General features: G+C 38.5%; 1 protein-coding gene across 2 annotated transcripts in view; it reads right to left on the reverse strand.

Annotated features, from left to right (window-relative positions):
• Window positions 1–3,506: 3,506 nt before the first annotated feature.
• Window positions 3,507–19,707, reverse strand: part of MAN1A1 (mannosidase alpha class 1A member 1) — a 128,374-nt gene continuing 112,173 nt past the window's right edge. For both annotated transcript variants that reach the window (XM_081139634.1, XM_081139633.1), the window contains exons 9-13: window positions 17,633–17,748; window positions 13,479–13,698; window positions 12,559–12,731; window positions 6,597–6,712; window positions 3,507–6,242 (exon numbers count right to left, since the gene is read on the reverse strand). In XM_081139634.1, coding sequence (XP_080995760.1) covers window positions 6,119–6,242; window positions 6,597–6,712; window positions 12,559–12,731; window positions 13,479–13,698; window positions 17,633–17,748 — 749 coding nt within the window. In that variant the 3' untranslated portion in view covers window positions 3,507–6,118. The remainder of the gene's footprint in view (window positions 6,243–6,596; window positions 6,713–12,558; window positions 12,732–13,478; window positions 13,699–17,632; window positions 17,749–19,707) is intronic.

A 19,707-nucleotide genomic window follows, 5' to 3' on the forward strand; every position in this document is an offset into this window, starting at 1 on the left:
CCTTCTACCCCTTCTACCCCGTACCAGATAAAGGAGAGACCGGAGGGACTTAATGTATTATAATGGAGGCATTTAAAATGTATATAAGCTTGCAGCTCCTGGCTAAGGCCACGTGAGTCACAAAGCTATGGATTTGGCACTAGCGAGCCAGGAGTGTGAAGAGCTGAGAAACGTACTTAGGGTTTATGTAACCCGTGAGGTGAAATGTTGTGCTGAACGGCAGAGTGGTGGTGACATTTTGTGCACAAAAGGAAAAGACCTGGTTTGTTCTCCTTCTGTTATTTACTAAATAGAGGTCACAGCGAGCAAGCGGTCGTGCCCATGAAGCGGGGCCAAGAGCACGGCGCTGCTGGGAGAAGCCGATACGGTCTCCATGCCGGTCCCAGGAGATGGTTCCAAGCTCCGCTTCTACTTTCCACAAAGAACTCCAAGAGAGCCGGAAAGCCAAGACCAAAGTTCCCAAAGACTGTGAATTAGGGTCATTTACTTGTTCCCCCTAAGAGAGTTAAAAGCAAAACAAAACAAAAACCTCTCAGGTGCCAGTAATTTTGAAAAATATGATTTGAAAAGCAGTACATTTTAAGAACTTGTTTGCAAAATTATGAATTAATATGTGCTCCTAGCCTAAGGCCAAAACATCCCAGTATGTGAAAAAGTTTTTTAAAAAGCTATATATCTATTACTGCTGTCTAAGCTTTCATGGTAATTTGCATGCACTGGGGAATTAAATGGATTTGTGACACAAATTTACATTAATTTATTCAGTAAGTAATGGCATATTTTAAGGGGATTCAAAGTGATCATAATAATGGCAAGCCAACAAATCTCTGACAATTAGCATTGCAATGAATGTAAAAACACAGGGGATGGGTCTAGAAATGAAGGTGCTTTTCAGAGGTCATGCCCCAGAACGTCTTATATATTTACAAGACATATGGCCAAACGAATTCTGCGTAGTCTGTGCAAGTGACAATCATGTCAAAATTCAACAAGAACGGGAGAAACAATTTGAGAACTGGCTTTAAAAGTGGCTATTGGGAGAAGAAAGCAAATGAAACAGTTACTGAATAAAACCAGAGATGACTGAAGTGAATACTTTTGAGTTTGCTCAATAGGAAAGATTATGTTTCAAAATCCAGTGTGAATCTGTTTCTAAAAGATTGAGGTTACATGGCTTACTGCTCAGAAATACTTTTATAAAAGGGTACATCTACATTTCCAAGGTGATCCAATTTATGCTTCAAGTTGTTGTGCTTAAACCTTGAAGTAGAAACAAAATACAAAAAACAAAAAAAAAGGTACATAGGCTTGTCTTGACCCGCTAATTAATTCATTATTTCTTCTGCTATCTTGGGACTTCCACCTCTCTATAGCTTAAAGTCGTGGTTCTCAACTTTAGTACTCCAGGGCCCCACCACACGGTTGACTGGATAAACCTGGGGTATGCTCTGGAATCTGCGTTTTAACAAGACTTACAGGAGGTTCTGATGTAGATGAACTGGAGCCCACACCTTGAGAAACTGGGCCTTAGACCAATTTCCAAGGGTGAGCTCTGAATCTCCACCTTTATTTTGGAGTGGCTGGTTATAACATTTTATTACCATAAACTTTACCAAACCACTGTGTCTGGCAGCACAGAGCCAGGATAAAAAACAGTTCCTGACCTTGGGAAAATCCCATTTCTTCATATTTAAAATAAGAGTTGGACTAAACGCTGTCCAGACTCCTATGTCGTCCTAATTCTTTATATGCATATCTGATGCCTGGCAGATATTCCTTGAAGATTATGACTCATGTGTTGGCCAGTGTGGATGGAATAAGCCAGGAAAAACAGAAATCAGTCATTGGGCCATTAAATCAAGATTAAATGAGGTTCCTTTCCCCACCCTCACAGTTTCATCACAACCTAGGGAGCTGGAATGGCAATTAGATATATTTGCTGCTTAAATAAAAAAGATTTATCTTGTTTTCTTAAAATTTTAAGGAACTGTCTACATATAATCATGTATCAGAAGTTGGATGAATTAATTGCCAAGCTGCCATCTCTGTGTGGATGGTTGATGATTAGTATAAAATTGTCTTTAGAATACTTTTTAGTGAGTCAGTCACCAACAGAGTTAACACAACCAACATCATTTATGTTATAAACAGATGAATGCAGAGGTTCTCATTTGACTAGCTTTATTTTAAATGAAAAACCAATTCTTTTGCTTGATGCCATAGAAAGTTTTTGTTTTGTTTTTATATGAGACAAGGACTGTGAGATTAAGTCAGAAAACGAGTAGGCTATTCAAATAGTCACACTGGAAACACTTTATACTGGAGAAATCACGACTTACATTTTTTGGTGGGTATTTTACATGATAAAAGTGATTTTTAAAAATCTGGTTTTTGAGAGTTAATTTCTGTCACAAACACAAATTTACTCTATATTTCCTTAAAACTACTACAAATAGCAATAAAAGAAATTTCCCCTTCTTATAATTATTCATTTAAAACAACAGCATGTTACACAATACTAGTAATTAATATTTTAAAAAATGTACAGCTTATTAAAAGACACTTGCAAATAGTTGTAGCAAACGTTATGAATCTCATTCATTCATTCATTCCTTCATTCCTTCATTCCTTCACCCACCGGTACACCAGACACTCACTGTGCGCTGGCTGCCAAGAGCTAGATGCGGCTTTAGGCTCAGGAGGTGGGGGAGGGGCACCGAACAAAGTAACTTCTGTCCTTATGAGGCTTAAATTCTAAGGGGTTAGAAAGACAATAAACCAGTAAGGGAACGAACCTGTAGTCTAACAAATGCTAAGTAGAGAGTGCAATAATACTAAGGGACAAGGGTGATGGGAAATTTTATATTGATGTGTCGAAACAGCCACTCTGGTGAGGTGCCATTGAGCAGACACCCAAATGGACTGAGGAATGAGCCATAAAATCACTGAGGAAAGAGTTCCAGGCAGAGAAACAAAAACCAAATATCTACAACATTCTAAAAAGTAGAACATGAATTTGAAAAACCTAGGCTTTTCCAAAACTATTGGAGGCTCTCTGGTAGCTTAAGTTCTCTCTTTCCCACTAAGCCTCTGCGACTACTCAAATCCTAGTGACCTCCTGCTCCCTGAACAGAAGAATTTAACTTGTCATTTAACACAACTAACTGCTGCTTTCTTCTGGGTCGGTGGTAGGATGAGTCTGGTCTCCTTGGCTGTAAACTTAAAAACAAGGATCATGCTTTGTGCTGTTTCTGACACCAACTCCCCACCTCCACCCTACATGTCCTGGTGTTGAACCTATGTTAGATTCTTAATAAAGATATTTGATTAACCAAAGGCTATGTATGCAAAATTATTTGCAAGTTAAAATTTTTAATAGGAAATGTTTCTGTGTCAGGATACTCCGGGTATGGTATGGAATCACTAATTTCATTTGCAATTGTACACACACCTCTACAGATAAAAAAAACTTACTTAAAAGGAGAAAAACACAACAAATGAGGAGATATATTAAAAGGCTTTATTCACAATAGAGAAATTTTACAAATATAGTTTTTAAAAATTATGTGTCAATCTATTATGTTTCCTATAACATTAGAGATTTATATAAAGTTGGAAATGACAGAATGGATTTATGCACAAATCAAAAACAATCATTGTAAAGAATGGGTAACACATATGAAGGTGTTATGACAAATGCTGATTCCCGTAAATCGCCATACAACTTATATGTGTAATACTAATTGCACAAAGTATACCAAAAACATATACAGAAACAGAAAATTAAGTGCTATTTTAATTATTCACCTTTTAGGTGAAATTGCTGAAAATGATTGAAAGACAGTATCCACCTAAGGACTTCAGTTGATTAAAATGATTAACACAAAATAGAACTTTAATTAAATTACACCACTATAATATTAATCTCTTACCTTGTTTACATTTTTGGTGTTTTGTAACTTATGTTAAAAAATCCAAGTTCTAGAATTGAAAAAACTTTATTCTTGCCATTGGCAGAACAATGTCTAGTACAATCTTTTTTGCCTACTTATACCGGGGTACAAAAAGTACATTATAGTGCAGTGTGTACATAAACCTGAAATTAAAATCCAATCTGCTGCAGAAATACATATAAGCTTTGTGCTCTTTCAAATCAAATTTAAAAGCAAATAAAATAAGTTAACTTAAATTGTTAGCCCAAGGATGTTTATATGAAGACTATAATCTAAATACATATGGCCCAATTTTTACAAGAATCTTTTATATTTTGCCTTTAAGTCCTGGGAAAAAAGAACTCTCACTATCCATTCATTTCCTAATGAGTTGAATATATGAGTGGAAGATATTCTGGGTCTCAAAACACATTAACATGGCAATAATGCTGTATTAAAGGATATTTTTCATTTCCTAATTTTATTAATTTATTCTTTGATATGTTGTTTGTATACCAATGTACAATACTGAAAAAAGAACAGGTCACACAGAGTGGTCCTTTCAGACAAAGGAAATCTTTTGAAACACCTTTAAAAGCTGAAATAGCTAAAACAATTAAGTCTATAGAGATCCAAGAAAATAACTGTCTTTAAAAATATTAGGTTGAACCATATGAAATTGTTGATATTGGATAGTTTTTAAACTACAAATGCAGCAACTTCATATGCTTCAGCTTAATCCACGGGGTTGCACTGATTTATCTGACCACTGTCAGTTGAGAATGCAGGTGGTTAAAGTCTTTGTACCTCAGAACATACTTCATCATATTAGCCCTTTCGTGGGAAAAAATATATATAGTATGATCCAATGTGATAAGAAAATACAAGGTGTCATCAAATCTATTCTTGGGAAAACCACACATATCTCAAAACAATGTTTTGAAGAATCATATTATTTTGATCTGCTATAGGACTGCAGGGGATTGGAAGCACCCACTCCTACATGTTCTTTCTAAGCTGGGATATCTATGTTGAATTTAACCAGACAAAATAGACTATATTCTTATTTGACCTAAACGTTTATTAGATTTTCCTAACTGACCATGAATAGATACACTGATAAAGCATCTTTCAGAATTAATTCTGCTTTCATAAACTGAAATGAAATAATTGACTACATTTTAGAAAGGGGCCTTTTCAAATCTGAAAAATCTGACCCAAATGTAATGCTTTCTTTACTTCAAGAAAAAAAGAGTTAAAGATGAAATTCAAATTAAAAACCATATTAAATATTCACCTTCTCTTTAGAGAGACCTAATTTTTCATATATTCAGTAAAAAGCAAAAGCTAACACCCTAAGAGTAATACTACTTCCCTTTAAAAAATATAATTGAGTGATAGCAGAGATCTGCAAACTTGTAAGCTCACTTTGTTGTGTGATGGGGAATGGAAGAAATTAACCAGTACATGATCCAGAAGTGACACAGAACACTTCAAGTAAAATTTGAGAACTAATTCGCAAATTAGGAAACACTAACATAATTCATCAACAAAAATACAATGTGGTTCCGATAAAATGAGGTCAACATGAGATGATCCTTTTGGAATGACATTCTGTTTTGAATTAAAATGTATTTTAGAAGACATTCTATCAAATAATGATAGATCCGCATAAGAAGGCTGTCACAGTTGTAAGATCTGTCTCTGGTGGATAGACAAACCATATTAACATGAAATTAAAAAGGAAAAAAGTTTTTTTAATATTTAATTTATTATTATGGCTTTTTGCAACATGGCAAAACATTACAGCTTAAAGCAGACATCATCTCCTCATAGAGGAGGAAAGAGTTTTGCAGTCAAATCAAAATTGTAATTAAGAGGTCACTGGTATACCATTCTATTCAGTCTAATAAAAATGATACTACGTCTTCATGAACTCCAGAGAGAACAGATTACATAAAATAAAACAATCAGTGGTCTGCTGACTGAATATTAAAGGGTACAATAAGGAATTTGAGTCTATCTAAGCCTATGATAATAAACATAAAAGACTGCAAAACAATTTTAGAACTTAGAATAACGACAGACCTAGTAATAAAAATTCATCATGTGCCTGAATACCAGAAGAGGAACTATTAAGGTATGCAGTGATGGGAATGGAGCAGAGTAAAATATAAAATGTCTTATTATTCATGGACTTCCACTTCTTTTTCACTTGAACAGAGTATAGGGAGAAGATGTGCCTCGGTATTGAAGATCCAGTGTTTCAGTGGAAGTAGGTCGTCATCAGAAAATATTAAGTATAGATATCTAGAGAGAGAAACATGAGTACATGAGGCAGTAAAACCACAGAGGCACGGCAAAAACCACATCAGTGTCTCCATTCATCTGACGGAGAACCACGGGCAACGGTCAAATACAGCAAAGCCCTGCGGGGAGGCGCTCTCACGCGGAGCCAAGGAGCTGCTCGGCTCTGAGGCTGGCGGAGGAGGGCCTGTAAAGCAGGCCCCAGTCACAGCGATGACGGAAACCTCCAGTCCCTGCCGCCCACGCGAATGGCACTCAGGGGCCGTCACAGTGGAGTGGCCGAATGTGTCGCGATAAGGACACCGGCAGAGGCCTGTCCGGCTCCCCGCGCTCACACTTTCAGTGGCTTTTACTTACTTCAGCGTCTCGGCCAGGAAGAAGCTCTGCTGCACGTCGTCGTAGCTGTTCTGTCTGTGGTAAACGTCCCTGAGGCCCGAATAGCCCCCGTCCACCCGGCAGTGGCTCTCCAGGGCCTGCGTCAGAGACGGGAAACACCCAAGGGAAAAACAGTCACAAGGCAGTCAGCTGACTGTCACTAATTTACCAGATTGTCGGATTCAAATAAAATAAGGATTCGAGTGGAACTGACAGATTGTAACCGCGTTAGGTGGAAATGAAAAACACACACACCACCACCCTCTATCAAATGTAAATGCAAATAAAGTATGAAGAGTTAAAGGATATATGGACAATGTATCTTCTCACCTCATTTGAAACACTTCTACACTGAGTTGGGGAATCATTTTTCAGTAATAGTTCCCACTTCCTACTCTAACCTAGATGAAACCATGGACCATGGGCCAAATCCCATCGGCTGTCTGCTTGGTAAATGAAGGGTCACGGAAACCACAGCCACACTCGTTTGTTTCTGCGTTGTCTGTGGCTCCTTCTTGGCTGCAATGGCAGCTGAGCACTTGCCTGTGGCCCACAAACCTAATTCTTTCCAGCCCTTATAGAAAACAGTTGCTGACCCCGGTCTAGAAAGATTATTCACGTCACATGGGATTATAAACCGCTGGTTAAGAAAGTGTGCTGGACCCAAACCAGCTGCTACTATTATCAGAACATCTTATCGCTTCAAAATAGATTGTGGAGTATTAATTAGTGATATTGGTGACAGAGCTAAAAGAAGGAAATGGAAAGCAGTGAAAAAAAATGTGGCTGGTACGCATTTCTGAAATAGTTTTTTCTTTTCTTTAGTCTGGGATGGGAGAAGATGGCATGAATCCTCTGGTAACTATCTAGAGGGAAAGGATGCTAATTCCTCTAGCTGTCTGACTATAATGAGTATTTGGAAAAGAGATGGGTCGGGCAGTATGGGAATGAAAATTTAGGTAACAACCTAAAGTAACCTGCCTTCTACATTGTCTGAAGCCACTAAGTTGACTGCTCTTTGCATCCTGCAGTTACATTGGCTGCTTTGCCAGTTACCAGGCCTAGTCATCTCTAGAAAAGTTAGATGGCATCCTATCAATCCTATTAACTATAAGGTCACATAAAAACTGCCATCTGAAACCTGGTTCTAATTCACAGAATGTGGGTCAAAAAAATAAACTTTAAGGCTACAAAGCCTAATATTTATGTTGAAATAAAGAAAAGATAGAAAACGTGAACCAGGTAAAGTTATTCCTAGGGTTCTCGTGCCATTTTACATTTATTTTTTAATTTCATCTTATGCATCATAACCCTACCCCCTTTTTCATGTGCATATTTATACTCTATTTTTTTCCTCCCATTTAGGTAAACTAACAAAAAAGATGGAGAACACAGGCCTTGCCTTATGAGTTGAGAAAAAATCTTTATCGGCTAGAAAATGGTTTTGGAGGAAAACATGGCTCTAAGAATGCAGAGCCCAGGAAAGAGCAGAGAGAAAGCAAACCCGTGAGCAGGGATGGGCAGTGTGTGCTCAGCTCCCATCTGCAGATACTGATAATGAGGAAATGGATTTTGTACCCTGGGGCCGGAGGGCAGAGGGAAGGCGCTTGGGGTCACGAGGAGAAGCATTTAATTACCAGGTTAAAGAAAATCTAGCTGGTAGGCTACATGAATAAAGAAAGTCTCATGATTTGGTACTTTTTAAAAGCCCCTGGGAAAATAAGATCAACTTAAGAAAAAAAGCTTTGATTATATTCTTAGCTGCAGACAATGAGCCAAGTGCGGGAAAGCCTACAGAAAGGAACTTTCAGGTCCAATTATTTTTTTCCTTCCTTCCTTTTTTGATCAAAGTTCCTTTTGATCAATGGTCAAATACCAGATACATTGGAGTAGGTTAACAATTATTTGTAAAAAAAAAAAAAAAAAAGAAAAAGTCAAGATTTAGAAGAAATGAGCAAGTTTATTATTATGGAACATAATGAAATCCTGTTTCCAGACATTTCCTAAAAAATAATTTAGTCATAGAACTTTTTCTTGTTTTTTTTCTTTCTTGAAGTTCTTTGATGAGAAGCTAATGAGAGTGCCAGGTAGCCCCCCCTCCCAGAGAAATTTCTATAAGCTCCTTTTGTTTCAGAAAAAGAGTTGGTTCGGGGGGTTGGCAATACCAAAGCTCACCCCATTTGTTCTTTCTCTTCCATGGTCCTCAGGTGGTGAGCCACAGCAGTTCAGAACACAACCTAAAGTTCTAGAGGAGGGGATCGCGTCCCTGCTCGAGACTTGCTAACTGTGGCCTCAGAGGTTCCTGGACCCAGGCGGTGCTCCTGTGGTCAATATGGGGTGGTTGTGACAATAAAACCAGATGAAGACACAGTTAGCACAATACAGGGGCCTGTTAGAAGTCCAGAGAGGCCTAGCTTCTTTTATTTTATTTTTTTAAGCTTTTTGTATATTTAAAAAAAAGAAAAAAATGTCAAAGATGCATTTTAAGTTAAAAAGAAAATTAAGACTTCAGGTATGTAAAGCTGGGGACATGCAGCTCTCTTGGGCCCCCACAACAGGCCCTGGTTTTACAGAATCTCAACAGTGGAAGGATGTATTTATGTACCAGAGTGTGATAAGAGTATCATTTTACTACAGTCTGTTCTTGGGACTCAGCCTCCGGGCACAGGGACCACCTCGATTTCAGTAAAGGCTTCTATTACTTATTAGTCATATGTGACTGGGATGTTCTAATAGCAAAGAAAAGAGGGATAGAAGAATGTTTACAGCAACTGGAGCTTTGAACAAGAGGAAAGACAAATCTGACTCCAAGTGAATGGACTTTTTCAGGCGGGAGAAGGGAAAATAATAGCGGGCAGCGAGCGCTCAGCCTCACGTAGGAAAGCGCCACCGCGGGCACGGGGCAGCCTCCTCCTAGCGACCCGGGCAGGTGCACAGCCTCACGTAGGAAAGCGCCACCGCGGGCACGGGGCAGCCTCCTCCTACCGACCCGGGCAGGTGCACAGCCACATGTCGGAAAGCGCCACCGCGGGCATGGGGCAGCCTCCTCCTACCGACCCGGGCAGGTGCACAGCCTCACGTTGGAAAGCGCCACCGCGGGCACGGGGCAGCCTCCTCCTACCGACCCGGGCAGGTGCACAGCCGACCAATGGAGACTTCCAAAAGCGGGTCCCAGGAACAAGGCTACCAATAAGGCTAACTGGGCTGAGTCTGGCCTCAGGACCAGGCAAAATAAACATAGAAGAGTCTGAAAACAAGGATCAAGCCTGGGGAGGTAGGAGCAGGAACTGGGAAGACAAATCGTTCTGAGAACCAGAACGTGCATGTGGAAGAGGTTAGATTCAGGGGCAGGAGGCAATGTCTGTGCAAATAAGGAAACGAGCATGCCTCCGTGAGCTTACCCACGACCGTGGAGGCACTGTACAATCTACACGCACCTGCACTTACAGACATTATCTCATCTATATTTACCTACATATATCTGAATGTGTATGTATAACTTATAGTATGAGCTTTATCAGAATATTAATCATACCTTATTACAACTTTAGTAAATTAAGAGGAATTTAATAAAGTTCTTCATGACATGATTGAGAAAAAGCAAAAGAACTACCCAGGTAGATGGTTTTTCTGTTAGGTCAGTTCCCAAGTGCTGGACACCTGTGACTAATGGCTCGCTGGCAACCTGGGCAGGAAGTCTCTAGTGCTGTCTGCTGGATTGTATACTTTAATATCTTGTTGGACACTGTTAAGAAATGTAGTTAAGACATGGAAAGCAGGTTTACCAAGTGCATCGCTGAAAGGAGGCTGGGAAGGGAGTGTGTGTTAGAAGACAGGAAGAAACTGGGTGAAAACAAGCATGGAGCAAGAGATGTCTCAAGAGTAATCAGGGTTGCAGTTAACGTCATTTGGCCATAGTTTTGGTGAAAGCCAGGGGTTTTATAAATCTACAGGAACAAGTTGGACCACTGGCTGTAGGAAATAGCTCTTAGAAGAGAGGGTCTTGAGTCACAGTGCTTAGCCCTGAAAGAACACAGCTGGGAACCACATCCTGAGAAGGTGGCTGGAAAGCACCACTGAGGCGAGCAACAGTCGGCGGAAGGTGCTGTCTTCGGATAACTGAGGAGCTGAATGTATGAGAGGGGATTACAGTTTCAGTAGCTATAGAGCACAGTACACCGTAAATTCTGGTTTTAAAAGGAGTAACTTTCTAGTACTTCCAGCCATTAAAAAATTACATGAATTACGTTATTAGTAGTATATTCCCGTTTGCTACAAAGTCCTTGAATTGATGAGGAATAGCTATCAGGCAAAGAAATGCAGAGGAGTCTCTCCTTTGGGTGGAATCTGGACTAGGTGATTTTTAGGGTCTCCTATGTTTTAATTTGGGTTCTCCTAAACACAGAGCATGAGACGAGAGTTGCACGCAGGAAACGTGTGTGGGGGTGATATCAGCAGTGGGGAGAGTGAAGCAGGGCAGGCAGAGGAGCCAGTGAAGTACACTGAGCAGGTGACAGCTGTGTGCAGCAAGGGCTCGCTCCCGCTTAAACCCTCTGAGGAACCGTGCAGAACACATCTCAGAACCATTCCTCAGAGGAGGGAGGCTGGGAGAGCTATCCATCAACTCCAGTATCTTTGGCTGAGGGCTGCTCCTGGGACCATGAGCTCTCCCACGCCCCCCAGACCCTCGGCAGCTGCCTGGGAAGGAGCCCTGTCAGAACTGCTGGGGCAACGGGCACCCAAGGCAACGCTGCCAGCACGGGAGGGCATCGCCCACGGCAGCTGCGGCCGAAACACAAACACGGGGCCACGGGGACGCAGCAGCCACAGAGTGTTGCCACACCTTCTGAGTCTATGACTTCCGTGCTTTAGAAAAGGCAAGAGCCCCCAGCACTCCTCTCTTTCCACTGTATCTCAAGTCCTAGCAGAAGTTTCTAGGGGCAAAAACAGGGGGATCCCCGTGTTGTGACACAGTGAAACAACTTCAGATCGCATTTTACACTAAAGTTCCTAACGCGTCAAATCAACCTTATTACTTCACGAACAAACTCCCCTGAGGACCAAGCAAACCAAAGCTCCCTTGCAAATATCACTTGATATTGTAAATATATTACAATATTTACTTACCTTCCAGTTCTGACCAGGTCTCTGTCACACATTTTTCACATTTTAACATCTCTAAAATTGTCATGTCATAATTTAATTGGTAGTGTTGTACTTTCTTAGTGGTATAAAAAATAATGGTTCTTATCAATCATGGTGTTTTAGATTTGATGAACTATGTTATTCCTGCTATTTTTAATTTCAAGTGATATTTGCAAGGTGAATACTAGCCTTTATTCCTTTGCTGGCCTATTGAAGACCAAAATAATTCCCCATCACCAGAACTTAGATGAAATGTAATTTTAATACATTTTTTTGGAGAAAACTTTTTTTAAAGAAATCGAAATTACTGCTAACTAAACATAATTAGAAAACTGCAAAAAAAAAAAAAAGGCCTAAAAGACCTGCTTTACTTAAAATGACTGATGAATAGTGAGTGATAAGACACACACTAGAGGAACAGGGCAATAAGCAAGATTCATCAACGGCTTCCTAAGGCATTAAATTTTACACAAAGGCAATATTCATCTTCCATTTCCTGAGAGAAGTTACTCCTAACAGACTGTTTTTAAAGACAGCTAACTTTCTAACAAAGAGTGCTTGAGAATGTGAGTGTAATTCAGGTGTGTGTATATATATATGAAACTATTATTATCTTAAGCAAAGCTGAAGCCAGGAATACAGGATGACTTAACTGAAAACGCAGAGTCTTGAATGGAAAGAAGGCTGGTCAAAGCATTAAAAATTATAGAAAAGTTGATATGCTAGTAGCATAGGCACCACTGAACATGTTTTTCTGAGACATGTATCTATAAGAAACATAAGCAAATTAAAATGTCACCTCTACAGCTTCCCAGGCCCACTTCCTGTACTTTGGATCATGAGTCAGTCGCCACATGTACATGTAAGTCTCAACAACCTCCGGCCGCAGGATGTAGTATTTTTCATTCTGCCTTGTAGCAATGGCTTCAACACCGCCATCGAATCTGAAAGCTTCTGGTCCCAGTTTCACAACTGAAGAATAAGGAATGGGTGACAAAGGTTACTGTCCTGGACAATGCTTAGTGTCTACAACGTAACTGAAATGAGAAAGTACTTTCAACATTCAAGAATGCTGACAAATCGCTTTAAGGAATAGTTAGCAACATCATATAGTCAATACTATTCAATACACTTTTAAAATTTAGACATCTAAGAGTCCACTTGAGGAAATTGTAATGATTTTTTGTTTTCTTTCATTTAACCACGATTTACTGAGCACCACCGGGTAGGTGCCAGGCACCACCAAATACCTTAAGCTAGCTAGCGGTTGTAAATTCATAGTCATTATGTCATGAAAGGTCATTTAATCTTTGTGCTTCAAACCCTATGTAATAAGGAGGGAGCCAAAGTCAAATTCTATTTCACAGAGACACTGGAAAGATTAATAATAATTTACAAAAATATATTAAATTTCTTTTGCACCGGGACAGAAACTTGTATTCAATGTTATTTACCTACAGCAAGGTCAATAAGTTAGACTGGCTTAATGTCTTATGGCCCAGGTTTCTGTTTCTTGGCAAACTAAGAGGAAATATTTTTATGTAGGAAAGTAGTGTCTTTTAAACTGAAAATAGAAATTTGTTTAAGATATTAATCATGATCATCACGTCTCGTCAGGCACAGTGGGTATTCTTTTGAGGGCGGCAACAACCGAGTTCCTTAGTAAAGGAAATAAAAGCATGTGAGATAGGCTGTGAATGAAGAATAACATGGACTCACATGTGCGATTGTAAGATTCGTGACAGGTGCGGGCAATCTCAGCCCCGAGTTTAAGGTAGTGCTGGGTCAGGTCCTTAGGAGCATCTTCTGCCCCAAGCGCAAACATGCCGCCGGCAAAGCAGGTCAGGTGGCCCATCTTGTGTTCTAGGAGGCCCCCTTTCCACTCTGCGATGTAAGTCAGTCCCCTGCTAGACTTGCGGATCAAGTGAGTCTCGATTGCCTGGAAACAACACTTATTTTCAGCATTGGTAATCTCTTCTCAAATTTATACTAAAAATATACTCCCCCCAACATTAAAAAAAGATACCATCACTCATAATTTGAATTTGGTGTTACAAATCCAATTCACCCCGAAATTGTATGTGATTGCTTTCTGTCTCTTTCCTCTGCTCTATGCCTTATTAGTTTGGTTGGTTAGAATTAACATTGGCGGGCCAGCCCAGTCGGTTTTCCTTAGTTCCATGATCAAATACTTATAGTCCACACACCTAAAAAGCTGTCTCCTTTTCAAAGACAGGCCCCGGGTGCAGTGGTAACAGCCGGTTTAGTGCATTTTCATGTCCACACGTGGAGAACCAACACAGAGCACAGGCCCTACCGTGAGTGCGGAACAGAGCTCACTCGTGCGTGCACTCCAGGCTGGCGGCACAACCCTTTCTTTTCCACTCAAAACAGAGTGGACGGAGGGAGGGCCTGTTCTCGTCATATTATTTGGCTTCGAATTCCAGCTTTGATAAACAGTTTTCTATCTGTGAACTTGGTGAGTAATTCGCTCACTATATTCCGAAATCTCAGTATTTGTATTCACAAAATGGGAATCGTAGTAGCCGCTGAGAAAACTCTGCAGCATTCTGTTCATAAAGTGGTCAGTATTGGGACTAACAGGTGATAAAGGCCACTTATCACATCAGTCACATCTCCACTGTGGTAACACCTGAATTAAGTTCCGCCCTAATAATTCTGTTACAAAGTACATCAGCATACAATGAATAAGTGTTTTTTAAAAAGAATAAAGATCAGTAAATTTGGGAGAAATGATAATGTGTACAAAAATTATTTATAAAACACCTATTATTTCTGCCCCAGGACTGTTGATATTCTTTTCATGGGGATGGAGAAAGTAAAATAAGCCTTATATTTGAAAACGCAAAAATGAAGTATGTTTGGAATTACTAATTTTCAATTACTGCAACAGGAAATGTCTCCTCCCCCACAATTACTTCAGAGGGGGATAAGAGCTATGGCAGTGTCTATACCTTTTACACTATTATCAAAAAAGAAGGGTTTTTAGGAAGCACATTTGGGAATATTAGACACAGAGAAAACTTCTGATAGAGAAGAATGAATTAAAATGAATACATAGGCAGATAAAACTTGCCGCACCTTTATGAAGTAAACAAATGAAACCAAGATGGTAATAAATAAACAAACACACTACTGTGCTCATTAACTGTGGTTAAGCTAATTTTATCGATGGTCTAGTTATTACATTAATATTTCATTCTTATTTAATGCGACTGAACATCTTAGCTATTTACACTTCTCATAGCACAAACTGCAATAAAGTCCTTCAAGCAGATACCTGTTCATCACCCAATAAATTATTCTTTCTACATAGCAAGAGCAATAGCAATAGCTTTTGAGCATGGATTAGAGAAACATTATTACTCTCTTATGGATCCTGCATAAAGCACTTTATTATTTTTGGCATGACTCTGACCAAATGGCTACTTCTCAAAATAAATTAGACAGCAAAGTTCCAAGGCCTTTAAAGCAATATTTGTATGGCAATTGGAAAATGTAAATAAATACAGAGGAGGAAAAAACAGTCTTTAGTAGCTCTAAAAAAGCGTTGTGTCAAGTCTAGAGAGAATTAATTAGGAACAAAGAGTATTGTATATTTTGTGATTTTTATCCTTTTGGATTTGAAAAAAATTAGTTTGACGAAGCTTGTAGAATCCTAATTGTCTAATACATCATCCGCACAGGTACCATTCACTCCAATGGGCCTGTGGCAGGGTGAGCATCCATCACTGTGGATTCTTAGTATGGTCTCCAGAGAAGGCCATGATAGCTAATTACTAAAACAGTAAAAAAACCCAGACCGCTCTGGGATGAAACACTTTCTGAAACCCACTTGAAGCTAAAACTGATGAACCATATCTCCTGTAACTCAGCTGTCCAGAACAATAATGTAAGGGATCTTCTCCCTGATCATAATGATCTCTGGCTAAGTACAACTAGACAAAGAAACTTTGCTGTGTGAGACATGGCTACTTCTCGAAATCAGAAGTTTACATGTTCTAGCTTTGCTTTCTAAGTTGAAAACACAATGGGTTGAAAGTGCTTTTACTATTAAGAGAAACAAGAAACACTTTGACTTCAATTGTTCTTAATGGATTTTCCTGTCAATGGTTTGTCTAAATATAATATGTTAAAAGCTGTGTGGGTCTAGTGCTAGAAACTGAGGGAAAATACTTCAAAGAATATTTTAAAGTTGTTTTTCCTGGAACATCAGGTCTTAGGGGGCCAAGATTAGAATAATTAAAATGTCTGCCAGGATAGTAATTAAAAAATGACAGAATGGAAACCATACTGTATGAAGAATTCCCTAAGTTAAAACCTAAACCTCATAGGAATGAAGACAAATAAACCTGGAAGAGGCCATGTGGACACATCCTAGTAGGCTTTCAATGTTTATCACATGCCTTTATTAAGATAAAGGCTGTGCTAAATGAAGGCCAATGTTCCAACTAAGGTGTTTTAATTCCTACATGGGAAATAGGGGAGTTGTATCTGCTCTATTAGGGAAGTTCACTATTGTCCTTGAGAGGGGACCAATGTGATATTTAATCTGGTCAGCCAGAGCAAAAAAAGTTGCATTTATATTTAAATAAATAAGTCTATGTCAAAATCACCCAGACCTCTTCTTAGGGAGACCAATTTTAGAATAATGGCTACATTATTGGAATTCCAAATTTCCATTTTTCCCCCTCCCATGAATTACTACTCTCAGTTATAAAAAAATTTCTAAGCAGTCAATTAAAAGGTCAATTTTCTGATGAGTTAGCCATAATTTTACAACATTATTTGAGATGCCTGATAATAATAAATATGAAAAATAAATATGTTACCATATAAGCTACTTTTAACAGTCACAAGGGTACTTGATTCTGCTACAAAACTTGTTCCTGAAAAGTTTGGTACAAGTTCAAGTATTTTATAATTTTCTAAAATAATTTTCTTCTTTTACTTTATTTACTTTCAAATTTTATTTTCATTTTTGATTGAAGCTTAGTTTATTCTTCCACTGGCCAACTCTTGTAGACATTGCTAAGTAGTTTCTGACTTATTTCACTAACTTACTGCCTGTAAAGAAATATTGACATGTAGTATATAAGTTCTATTCACAAATAAATCCACAGTGGGAGGTAAGAAGGAGCAGGTGTTGACACACATCTTAGTTTGAATTTTGGTTTCACACTCAACATCTCTGAAGTTCAGTTGTCTTACCTGTAATACAATCTGTAACACACGGTGAATAACATCTAAACTACTGTGAGGAAACAAACTAGTACTTTAAAGCAGCTACCTAACACTACTTAGCACACAGTACCCGATTCAACAAGCGTTTGTTCTCTCTCATTTCTCCTTCATTTTAAAGGACCTCTGAAAACTATTAATACTTTTCTCTTACATATTAGTTTGGCTAGTTCAGGTTTTTATTTGAGAGTACTGTCCATATATCTCTGGAATAAGTTTACTTCAAATAGAGTTAGGTAAATGGAGGTAGGCAATTTTAAAGTAGAAATTTTCAGGATAAAAATTTCCTCACCATAATTTTAACTGACTCTAAGCAGGGAACTCATGCTCATTGAAGAAAAATACCTTTTTTCAGATATGCTGAAGCTTTTTTTTCCAGATATAATCTTCACTGAGGTTTGAACCATGTAAAAAAACTTAAATGCCCTCTCAGAACTACATACATCAAGTATGATAACTATTGTTATAGTTATATTAGCAGATATTTGACTCTGCTTAACTGGAAATAATTTGTAACTCATGTCATATTCCATTTTTTTCATTAAGCTTGATTAATAAGTAAGTTATAAGTTAGAGCTGAGTGGCAAAGATGATTTAACTATTGGGTTTACCTTAACAGCATCAAAATACATCTCCTTAGCTTGTTGATCTGTCTTGTCAGACATTAGCCATGATTTTAGCAAATATTCATAAAAGCTGTCTCCGAGTCCTCCAACTGATACATGATCTGCATGAGAGGGAAATGAATTTTAGAGTGATTCAGCCTTTAATTCAGATAATGCAGCAAAATCATATTAGCAACTAGGATGCAAAACCCTACGTCAACTACAACTCAATGTTACATTTAAATTCCAACAAATCTCATTTTCAGAAAGATACTCTGAAATGAGCAGATGTGCTGTTAACTAATGCAATATATTCTAAATAATTACCAGGGTAGTTTTGTAAGCAGGAAGTTAAAAATATATATATAATGCCCCCTCCTTTCAAAAATCTGGTTCTCTAGTAAAAATACCAAATTAAAAATGTTTCACAGTATATACTCAAATAAATATTTAATTGCATTAGCTCTCAATAATATAAGTCATGTCAAAGCTATGAGTATTAGCAAATCTTTTTAAAAGGTGGCTTGCAATAAAACAAGAAGCTCCTCAGCTTCTTGTGGTTTATTATTATTACAATTATTATTAGTGTTATCAATCTGAAGGGTCAGAACCCTTGGGTGGGGTGGTAAGAAAGAAGATATGGCAGAAGTATTTCTTCTTTGTACACCATTTCTACAATCCTCCCCCACTGCCCTTTATTATGCCAGATCCACTACATACATCGTGAACAATCTTGCAACTTGTTGGGTGGGTATGCTCATTAAAAGTGAGAAAACTGAGGTTCACAGACGCTAAATGAGATTACAGCCTTGGTAAGTGCCACCTGATTCAACCCACAAGAGGCTGGCATGTGGATCTGCCTGCTCTTCACCACATAACACTACATGAATTCTCTTGCCTTTTATACTTTTATTTTCCAAGCATGGTTAGCTACAAAAACAGATGTAATCTATTTGAAATATCATTCCTAGAATTCATAGAGAACTTGAGCATTAAGAAAGATGCTCTTATTTTGAAAAATTGCATTGGGTGGTACTTAGTAAACAACTGAACAAAGCAAAGTTCTTCTAAGTCAATATTAATAAGGACGACACCTATTCAAGCTAGAAGGGTTACATTTTTAAGTGGTTAAATATGTGATTTTATTATTAAAGTCCAGAATTATAGTTTTAATTTTAATGTAAAATGAGTGCTTTTACAATTGTAAAGCTGGTTCTTAAAATAGCAGTGTTTGGAGTGACCTTTACAGTTTCCTAAATAAATCAGCGCAGAAACCTCTGACATTTAAAAATTAAATAGACTAAGACCTATCTCATCAATAATGAGCCCTGTTGTTATAAACATGATCGCAGGAGACAAATGCAAGTGATGCATGGCCGGGCAAGGCACTGTCCGGTTCCTGTCAACGTAACAAGGGCTGAAGGAGGTAATGGGAAACGCTGGCCATGACCCAGATAAAGCCCCAGAGGTAAAGCAATGAGAGCTGAAGGCGAACAGCCAGAACAGCTTCATTCTCTTCCTCACTCGGCTTATGATTCTATAACGGATGAAAGAAGCAAGACTGGACATTTGGTGATTTTTTAAAAAGGAAAAAGGGTTACATATTAATACATGTATTTTAATTAATTTTGGCAAGTGCTAGTTAATTTTCTATTTTTTGTTTGTTTCCTGCCTATAAAATTTTCATGTTTGAGAAGAATCAAAATAAAGGAACATAGAGGAGCAACAAGAAAAAAAGTCCTTTTGAGATTCTAGTGAATTACTCACTAAGCCTCCCCTGGGCCTGGATGACTGTTTGTGTTGGCAACAGAGTCCCGTGTAAATATCTTAGCGGGTCTAGGAGGGACGGTGCCTGATTTGGCCAGCAGGAAAGGACTGCCTATTGCTAGGAAGAACATATGTGGTATTTTTATTCCCAAATGCTCTGAGGGTAATGTGCACTACTGTCACTCAAATATTATGTTCTTCTCTAAAAGGGGTAATTTATCTCCCCCCCCCAATAGAAATAGGGTCCCATAAAAGGATCCTTAATACTTAAAAAGAGGGGAAAAACAAAACGAATGGCAAAAGGATCAAGACAA

Source organism: Miniopterus schreibersii (assembly GCF_964146895.1).
Source record: "Miniopterus schreibersii genome assembly, chromosome: 6".
Classification (NCBI taxonomy): Eukaryota; Metazoa; Chordata; class Mammalia; order Chiroptera; family Miniopteridae; genus Miniopterus; species Miniopterus schreibersii.